The sequence below is a fragment of the Henckelia pumila genome, chromosome 3 (genome assembly GCF_033568475.1).
Source record: "Henckelia pumila isolate YLH828 chromosome 3, ASM3356847v2, whole genome shotgun sequence".
NCBI lineage: Eukaryota > Viridiplantae > Streptophyta > Magnoliopsida > Lamiales > Gesneriaceae > Henckelia > Henckelia pumila.
This window is the reverse complement of record NC_133122.1, coordinates 36,087,361-36,096,544: the sequence shown is the minus strand read 5'-3', so window position 1 is coordinate 36,096,544 and position 9,184 is coordinate 36,087,361. Positions and strand designations below refer to the sequence as shown.

The 9,184-nt window shown below is 37.2% G+C and overlaps 2 protein-coding genes across 2 annotated transcripts; both read left to right on the top strand.

Moving 5' to 3' along the window:
- Positions 1–300: 300 nt before the first annotated feature.
- On the top strand, positions 301–1,513 carry LOC140892787 (uncharacterized). The gene is made up of 2 exons (XM_073301782.1): positions 301–709; positions 1,013–1,513. Exons 1-2 carry the CDS (start codon positions 317–319, stop codon positions 1,376–1,378), a joined length of 759 nt encoding a protein of 252 aa, XP_073157883.1. The 5' UTR covers positions 301–316; the 3' UTR covers positions 1,379–1,513.
- Positions 1,514–1,992: 479 nt separating this feature from the next.
- On the top strand, positions 1,993–8,915 carry LOC140886316 (diacylglycerol kinase 3). The gene is made up of 12 exons (XM_073292861.1): positions 1,993–2,420; positions 3,444–3,566; positions 3,660–3,797; positions 3,883–3,968; positions 4,658–4,745; positions 5,964–6,039; positions 6,124–6,206; positions 6,965–7,035; positions 7,337–7,414; positions 7,574–7,661; positions 7,816–7,932; positions 8,435–8,915. Exons 1-12 carry the CDS (start codon positions 2,079–2,081, stop codon positions 8,591–8,593), a joined length of 1,449 nt encoding a protein of 482 aa, XP_073148962.1. The 5' UTR covers positions 1,993–2,078; the 3' UTR covers positions 8,594–8,915.
- The last annotated feature ends 269 nt before the right edge of the window (positions 8,916–9,184 follow it).

Below are 9,184 nucleotides of genomic sequence, written 5' to 3'. Positions count from 1 at the left end.
AAGATCTTATTCTATAATTTCTATCCAACACAAAAACGGAAAATTTATATGATCTTTAGTATTATGTTATGTATGTGTGTGTGTGTATTATAAGCAACAAATTTTTATAAACTCTCTTTGCACATGCATGCATGAACTCACACACCAAAGTAACCTTTTTCGTCTCTCTTTCTATCTCTAAAAGCTTCACTAATCTTGCCACCCCTTTCACGAGAGTTACGTGCATTTCTTCATGTTTTGAAACCCTATATATAAAACCACACAATCCAACGAATTTCCTTAGCTAGCTTTTGCAAACTACTATATACCTTCCTGCATGGATCACGAACCACAGAGCGACTGCGCGTCGGAGAGGCGTCGGAGAGGCTCCGGAAAGATGCGTGGCACCACAAGCCAAGTCGTCGTCGAGGACACAGCTGCCACGGAAGTGGCGGCGCAGCATGGTGCGCCATGCGGCGCTTGCAAATTCTTGAGGAGGAAGTGCGTTGGTGGTTGTGTTTTCGCTCCTCATTTCGGGTCCGACCAGGGCGCGGCTCGGTTCGCGGCCGTGCACAAGGTGTTTGGGGCTAGCAATGTGTCTAAGCTTTTGTTGCATATTCCGGCTAACCGGCGACAGGACGCGGTGGTTACGATATCCTATGAGGCTCAAGCCAGGCTCTCGGACCCCGTTTACGGTTGTGTGTCGACTATTATTGCTCTGCAGCAACAGGTCTAAACAAATATTTGATTCTCTTTTTGAACTCATATAAGATCAGCTAATTGTGATTGATCCAAAATTCCAAATGATTCAAAATCTGCAAGTAGAACCTTATAATAATTACTAATTAGTACTAATTTCTTACTCCAAAGACAAATGAATACATCAGCAAAAACTAGAGAATATATAAGAATATACTACTTATTAAAGTAACATACTAATGAATTCCAAATCTTCTGTAACATATATATAATGAATTCCCCTAGCATGCCATATTTTTTGTGCCACGGTAACAATGTATCTATACACATGCAGGTATCATCTCTTCAAGCAGAGCTATCAATGGTGCAGACTCAGTTGATTAACAGCAAGCTCGCGACGTCGAATGCATTCCAGAATTCCGCAGCACCGCAACACCAACACCACCACCAGCACCACCCCGTCGCGATGCTGCAGCAGCCAGCTTATTCCAACACCTCTTCAGCTTCAAACAATCTCATGCTCAACTTCGGAAACACTTTCGTCGGCCCCAACGTCTTCGGCGAGGCCACCGCCACCTCCACCTGTTTCGACCCCTGCATTCATCATCTGTATAATCGCGGTAACGCTGGACGAGAGGAGGATGATGAAGATGAAGAAACCCATGATCAAGTTTCTTTCACCAACCATATTTTTCAGTGAGGCCGGCCTGAAATATTATGAACAATAATTTGATTTTTGTTTGTGAGAATGCTATGATTTTCTTGGCCGAGATGAATGCCAGCTAGTTCTTGAGCTTCAGTTTGGTACATTTTTCATTATCGAGGATCAATGAATCAAAACAATGACTCCCAAAAATGACTAAAATTAACGTGTTGACGTTTTTTTACGATTTTGGTCCTATATATTAATTTTAATCACCTATTTTTTAATTTTGACAATTTTAATCATTTTTTATAGTAACGTTAGAAAAACAAAAAAACAAATCAATATAATATAAGTAACTAAAATTTGATAACATAAAAAACGAGATTAAAAAAAAAAGGAAAAAGAAATATACGATATCAAAAATACAATTGAACTATTTTTTGACCCACAACAATTATTAAACAAAAATTCATCAATAATATTACCAATTTAATTTTTTTTTACTAAAATTGATCACCAACAACATGAAACACATGATACATGAGTATATTAATTCAACAGGAAAAAAAACATATGTAGAATTAAAATGACATTTAATGTACTAAAATAAATAAATAAATAATGGTGATTTTCTTCTTGATAAATCCAACGACATGGTAAACCGTTGAGCACGTATGCTTTTCTGCCATTTTCCTGGACCAAGAAGAAGCTCGATCGTAGCTCATCGTCGGAATCGGCTTTTTCCGCCGGCGAAATGGACTTACCGGGCACGCAGACCCAGGTGGCCTCCGCTCGGTCATCCGTCATTGACTCCATACGCGGCTGCACGATGGCCGGCGTGCGTATCCCCAAGGAGGAGCTGAGGAAGAAGATCACGTTCCCTGAGTACATCCGGCTCGCCGTCAGGGAGGCGATCCAGACCAAGGACGTTGAATCGCCTGCCGTTTCTGGGCTTTACGACGCGGCTCACGCGGGAGGAGCTGAGCCGCCGGAGCCGCCGGAGTTTCCCTTGGTCGTGTTCATCAATTCAAAGAGCGGCGGGAGGCATGGGCCCGAACTCAAGGCCCGACTGAAGGAGCTCATGGCGGACGAACAGGTAATAATCTGGACGGGTAGAGTTCGTAACTTTGGACGTACGAATCTGTACATGTACTCTACGTGTGTGAGCACGCATTTGTACGTGTTACATTCGAATTCTGTGACTGAAATTTGTAATCTTCAGGAATGGGTATAATTTTTCCATCTTACTTCTGAATGTTCTTTTTGGTTTTTTTTCCTTCCCCCAATAATTTCCCAATTAGGATTAGAAGATGAATAGCAAGTGCGCTAATAATCTTTTTTGGAAGTTCAGAACAACCGATTAGCTCTTAATTTTATCAATGAAGTGAAAAGATTAGCAGATACCATTGTTTACTTTGTACTGGGCTCATTATGAGTTTAGGGTCAAAGAAATCCCTTTTTGTCCGGTGAATGCATCCAATATTAACTTGCTGCGTACAAGCCGTTTCCTTTGGTTAATAATTGCAATATATGTTTCTCTCTTTTGGAGTAGTGTTGTTTGAATCTATTTAGTCTGTTCTATACCAATGTTTTTTGAATCTATTTCCCAATTCAAAAACAGAGTATTTGCTATTATGCTACGAAAATGGGCGTTAACAGAGAATGCTACTGCTTAAATCCCAATTATACTCCTTTTTTCTTTGTAGGATTCTTGGAAATACACCGTATTTAAAAATAATGATGCGAAGCCACTATGTACCATGCATCCCAATTGGTTAAGTGTGATATAGGATGCTCAAACTCAGCTTTCAAGTTATCAATTTCTAATAATTCCAAATCGGATATTTGATAGAACAGAGATGAATTCCCTTGACAAGATCTGATTGGTGTTTATATATCTTTATCATATTTAAGGGACAGGATGTTGGGTACTTGATAGTCATTGGTGTTATGTTCCTGATCCTCTAGATCCTCACAAGATTGGAAGTTGCCTAAACTTTGTTTGACATATGGCTTATTGCTTATACTATGCCAAAAATTGTAAAATTGTGTTTTTGAGCTGTACATAAAAAATATGCTGTGCAATTTGTCCCTCATTTTCTCTTTTCTATGCTACCAGATTTTTGATCTTTCAGTTGTGAAGCCTCACGAATTTGTTCAGTATGGATTGCATTGCCTGGAGAAGTTTGCTAGTCTTGGAGATGACAGTGCCGCAACAATTCGTGAAAAACTTAGGATTGTGGTTTGTTCTTCTACTGACTTTTCTAATGTATTAATAGATACTGCTTGCTACTTCCCTCTGAAACATTGCTTGTGATTTTTGTGATCGTGAAAGGTGGCAGGAGGTGATGGTACTGTTGGTTGGGTCCTTGGCTGTCTTGGAGAGCTTAACAAACAAGACCGGCTGCCAGTTCCTCCAACCGGAATTATACCACTTGGGACAGGAAATGATTTGTCTAGGAGTTTTAACTGGGTAAGTTTCTGATTACTTTTTCGAGTTTTGCCTTCTAATTCTGTTTTGTGTGCTCTTTGGGCAATTATTTGAGTGTACTTTGAAGGGCGGATCATTCCCTTTTAATTGGAAATCAGCCATCAAAAGAACTCTTGACAAGATAGCTAATGGTCCTATTGGTCATTTGGACAGGTGAATATTTTATTTTGTTAAATTTATAACTTTTCAGATTTTTGGCAAGGTTATTTCATATACTTTTTAGGTGTATTGGGTTTATGCAAATAATATGTCTCTTTTCTCAATATATCAGGTGTCTTGCTAGTTGTTTTGTAATTTGCTAGTAAAGATCAGTCAATGAGGGAAAATGGGTCCACGTGGCTATATGATCACTAAAGGTCCCTCCTTTATGTTCTTAAACACACTTAATATGATGGCATGATTCTTTTAGGGCATGCTTATAATTTGAAGGATCACAGTGCATGTTTGATGGGCTGAGAACCAAAACCAAGAAACCCAGTCCACAGGACCGAGTGTTAAGTACAGATGTTAACTAGGTGGGTTTTTTTGGTACGAATCCTTTATAAGCGGGTGCTTCTTTTTTTCCAAAAAAAAAAAAGAAAAAAGTTGGTAACCCTATCACCTACCTACTTGTTATAGTTATTATTTTTTAGTTCTATCTTGAAGTGAAAATGGCTTATAATTGTCATTTATGTCCCTTTCAGTTTCTTTAGTTATATGGCCACCTCAAATCGTTAATTATTCAAGAACCCTTTTTTATCTGCGTTGGAAATTTCTTGTCTCGATAATTTTGATTCTATCTTAATTTTTATTCTTTTTAAGTTGCATTGCCATCGGAGTGTGATGAATGCTTTAATGTGCAGTTGGCAAGTTTTAATTTCAATGCCAGCTGGGAAGGATTTGGACATACCTTATTCTCTAAAACCCACCAAAGAAACACCCCTTGATCAGGTTTGTGGGTTAAGTTAGTTTAATTATTTTTTTATTGAGTTTCTATTTTGATTTAACGGAGTTATTTTGATTTAAAAAAAGGATTAGGTCATGTTGACATGCTAGTTAATTATGTTGCAAGTGTTTCTATACATGAGGCAACTATCACTTTCATTGCCAAGTTACACTAGTCTTATGAAATTCAACATGTAAGCACTATATTTTGTTTGAAATCTCAGGACGTAATGATTTTATTGAAAATATCAACTTGTATTTATGTATAAGCTTTCAGGTTCACATGATGCTTTATGGGAAAGAGTGAATTTGGAATCATATCATAATATGCTAAATATTCATATTCTTGGTTAGATGAATTTGTAAGACCACCTTAATTTCTTTACCGACGTATACAATTCCCAATCAAGATGAACAGTTGGTGAGATCTTTATTCATTGAGAGCCATTATTATGCATGAAGTTTGTGTCTCCCTGTTTTGTAAAAATGGAAGCTTCTCAAAAAAAATCATTGAAAGCCATTTTTCTTCATGAAGTTTGTGTCTCCTTTTTTTTTTTGTAAAAAATGGAGGCTGGTATTCTTGAACTGAAATCATTATCAGTTGTGACACTGTACGGTACATTGTGCCCTTTGTAGCGCTGAACTTACATCTTAGTTCCACTCAAACATTTTTCTCTACCTTTCTTTTTGTTCTCTTTGTTCAAAATTCTGTTTTACGTCGAATGTAATGTTAGTTTGTTACAGAAAAGTGTATCTGTGAAGTTCTATTGGTTGTGTGACTGAGGATTATCTTGTACTAGGAGGAAAGAATCAACTTTATGGTTAGACACTTGTCAAAATAAAAATAAATGATATTTAGAAAAAAACAAAGTTCTGGAATTCGAAATATGATATTTGCTCTCAACCTCTATGTTCTGGCGTGTTACTCCAATATTTGATCTGATAATAGCATGAAGACGACATCATGGTAATTGGTTATGGTATTCTGTGCTTCGGTCATACTTATTTATTTTGTGATGTAATGCATGACCAATATAATTACCACTTTAATTAACATCCATATTTTTCCAGGTTACATGTAAAATTTATCTTTGTTTTTTCCGGGCACTATTTAGTCAGCAAGAATGTAGCTAATTTACTTTCTTCATCATCTCTGACTGGATATTATAATCTTACCTGTTTTGTATGTATTCACGTTACCATTTCAAGTTGTTGATTATGCAGGAATTGCAAGTTGAAGAGGAGTTACCTGGAATGGTTTCCTGTTATCAGGGAGTCTTTTATAATTATTTTAGTTTAGGTATGCATTTTGTTTTTGTTTAATGTCCTCTCTTGGGCTGTGCCATGCTGATTGCTGAGAATAACTATGTTTTTGTGGCATCAGGTATGGATGCCCAGGTTGCTTACGGTTTCCACCATTTACGCAACGAAAGGCCTTACCTTGCTCAGGGTCCTATTTCAAACAAGGTTCAAATTACTCGTCCAATGTCAGATATTAACTAATAATTTCCCTCCCTGTCATTGGCATTAAGCGAAGGAAGGGAGGTTGAATTCATTTACTTCTCTCCGTGTGTCATTGTGTTGGAATTATGAAAGCCGTGATCTCATAAATCTTTGAATCGAATGACAGTGTTACCTTTAATCTGGCCTAGCATACAGGTTTTATTTTGTACTATAGATTAACTTTAGAAGGACACATCACTGAAATTTGGAGGAATGCACTGCTGGGATTTTGAGCGTCATAAAGCACACATATTTTAATTTTTCCTCCATCCATTCTGATATGCTGTCTATAATTCTGTAGAGGTTTCCACAAGGCTTGGGAGTTGGGTCACTTTGTGTGACGACAGGACTAAGCTGTGTACTAGTAACTTAGATGGGCATATTGACAGTAAAATAATGTCCCGGTATTGTGTTATTGAAAAGCCTGCTTTGCAAAATTGAATATTTTAAGAATATTTTGATCTAGAAGCTCAAGCTACAATTTAAGTACAACACTTTTGATATGTTATCGTTTGTGCCCTGTAAACTTTCTTTTTTTAAAAAAAAAATTATGCTGCCATATGTTTTGCATCTAATCTTGGTGCTGCATAGTTCGGTTATCACCATGATATTTCACATCAATCATATACATGTAATTTTTTTCTTAATTATGTGTAAAGTTGGCTACGTAAAATTTTCCACTCTCATCTGGCATTAAAGTGTGGCTGAACTTTTGACTGCAGTTAATTTATTCTGGATACAGTTGCAAGCAGGGGTGGTTTTTCACGCCATGCAGTAGTGATCCAGGTTTAAGGTTAGATTTTTGTCAAATATGTTCATAAAATGGGAGTTCAAATGGAATTTCTATTTTAAACAAAAAGTGTCAAGTAGTTTGGCAAAGATCAAGCCTGGCCTATGATCTAGCACAGCAGAAGAGGCTGATTTGGGCATCTCATGTTTCTTTTTTGTTGATAAATAATTTCAATTGCGAAGTGTTGAAAAAAACCAAGCGTCAAGTCAGTTCTGCAAAGCATGAATTACTCCTTGTTCCTCATGGATTGACATTTGCACCTGCTGAAACTGAATGGCAATACTTTTCATATTGGTTTCTGCAGAGGTTTGAAGAACATCTTGAGGATATATGTTAAGAAGGTCAATTGTTCACAATGGGAGCAAATCTCTGTCCCATCAAGGTTAAATTCATTTTCTCGATGAGTTTAATGGATCTTAAGTTCACAGTGACTTGACAGTTGTATTCGAACAATCGTGAACGTATTCCCACTTGATTTGTTTTCTGGACTTTTCTTGATTTGAATTAACTTATCTGAGTCTGACTTACATGGATCTTCCAGTGTGAGGTCTGTAGTTGTCCTCAATCTCCCTAGCTATGGAAGTGGAAGAAATCCTTGGGGCAATTTGAAGCCAGAATATTTAGAAAAGGTATGGATATTGTTAACACTGAACAACTTTGTGTCTAACTTAGGTTGTATTCCGACCTTGATTGTTCAGTAGGTAATCATGGACAATATGATCGATCATATTGACAACAGTTTTCCTTTAATTTTCCCCTCTTCCCTTGTTTTCTTCCCTCCAGAGAGGGTTTGTCGAGGCTCATGCTGACGATGGTTTGTTGGAAGTTTTTGGTTTGAAACATGGTTGGCATGCTTCAATGGTTATGGTTGAATTGATCTCGGCAAAACACATAGCCCAGGTATGGAACTAAAATTTCTCTACGAGAGTATCACTTCTTATGATTCATTATGTATTGGTTCTAAAATTAGCATTTTAGAAGCTGCATGCTTTCCATCACTGGTTCACAGGATGTTGAATCTGAAAATGGTGTCCATGAAGTTCGAATTGCTCAGTTTTTAAAGTTTGCTATGTACTTCCAAGTAATGCATGAAGCACTAATCCACCTCATTCGTAGAAGTGAATTTGGAACCCTCGTTTTTTTTTTTGTACATTGAATAATACGTCAGCAATTAATTTGCCAAAAAATGCTTTATTGTCATGCAAATCTGTTTCGTTAGAAGGCATAGCATGTGGGAAAATTCTTGCTCTTGTAAAACAATTGGTACACATGGGAAGCCATTCCTTTTTCATATCCACTTTTTCTTGGTATAAAATTATTTCTCGTGCATTAAAATAATTTCATCATAAGCACTCTTGTGGTTTTGAAAAACTGTTGACGCGTTATACACTGTGATTACCAGGCCTCAGCTATTCGGTTTGAACTCAGGGGAGGAGAATGGACAGAGGCATACATGCAGATAGATGGTGAACCCTGGAAACAACCCATGAACAAGGAGTACTCGACTTTCGTGGAGATGAAACGGGTACTACATCAGTCTGTTATGGTCAAAGGAGAGTGATTGAACTGCAATTCTTTCTCTGTAAAGTTTTTCCCCACTCATGAAGGCTTGTGGCAGTAGCTTTGTGAGGCCAATGTTCAAGCATCAATATGTTGTACATATCCCATATTTGACCTTGTATCTAATATGTTGCTTATGGAATTTTCTGTAGTCCAATCAAGCCTACAGATACCAGGTTATGTTCATTTTCGTTTCATTCAACGAGTTATGTATTATTGTGAGTCGACTGGAACGTCTTTCTACTGTATATTACATGAAGCCATGGACTGCATGAACAAGCTTGAAGTCTTGAACCATGAGGAATACAAATACAGTTCCCATATGGTTGCTTCCTACAATTTGAGCAAGTAAAGTTTTATTTCTCAGTAATAATTATAGCTGATTTAAGAAATAAATAGTAAACTGGAACTTGGACACAAACAAATTGCTACCATCTCCGTTATTATTCTAACTATTGTTATTATTAGGCTCCAAATGTGAAATTAAAGTGGGGAAAAGAACCTATCTCAAACAGTGGATTATTGCATGATACAACAGACAAAGGCATTCTGCGGATAGCACTAAATATATGAACGAACTCTCGTATGTTTA

What these genes read in the sequence shown, in the direction of transcription:
- LOC140892787 (XM_073301782.1), top strand. Translation starts at nt 317, where the DNA reads ATGGATCACGAACCACAGAGCGACTGCGCGTCGGAGAGGCGTCGGAGA. An exon ending in TTATTGCTCTGCAGCAACAG is followed by an intron (nt 710 to 1,012) that starts GTCTAAACAAAT and finishes ATACACATGCAG; the next exon opens with GTATCATCTCTTCAAGCAGA.
- LOC140886316 (XM_073292861.1), top strand. Translation starts at nt 2,079, where the DNA reads ATGGACTTACCGGGCACGCAGACCCAGGTGGCCTCCGCTCGGTCATCC. An exon ending in CCTATTGGTCATTTGGACAG is followed by an intron (nt 3,969 to 4,657) that starts GTGAATATTTTA and finishes TTTAATGTGCAG; the next exon opens with TTGGCAAGTTTTAATTTCAA. An exon ending in AGCCAGAATATTTAGAAAAG is followed by an intron (nt 7,662 to 7,815) that starts GTATGGATATTG and finishes TCTTCCCTCCAG; the next exon opens with AGAGGGTTTGTCGAGGCTCA.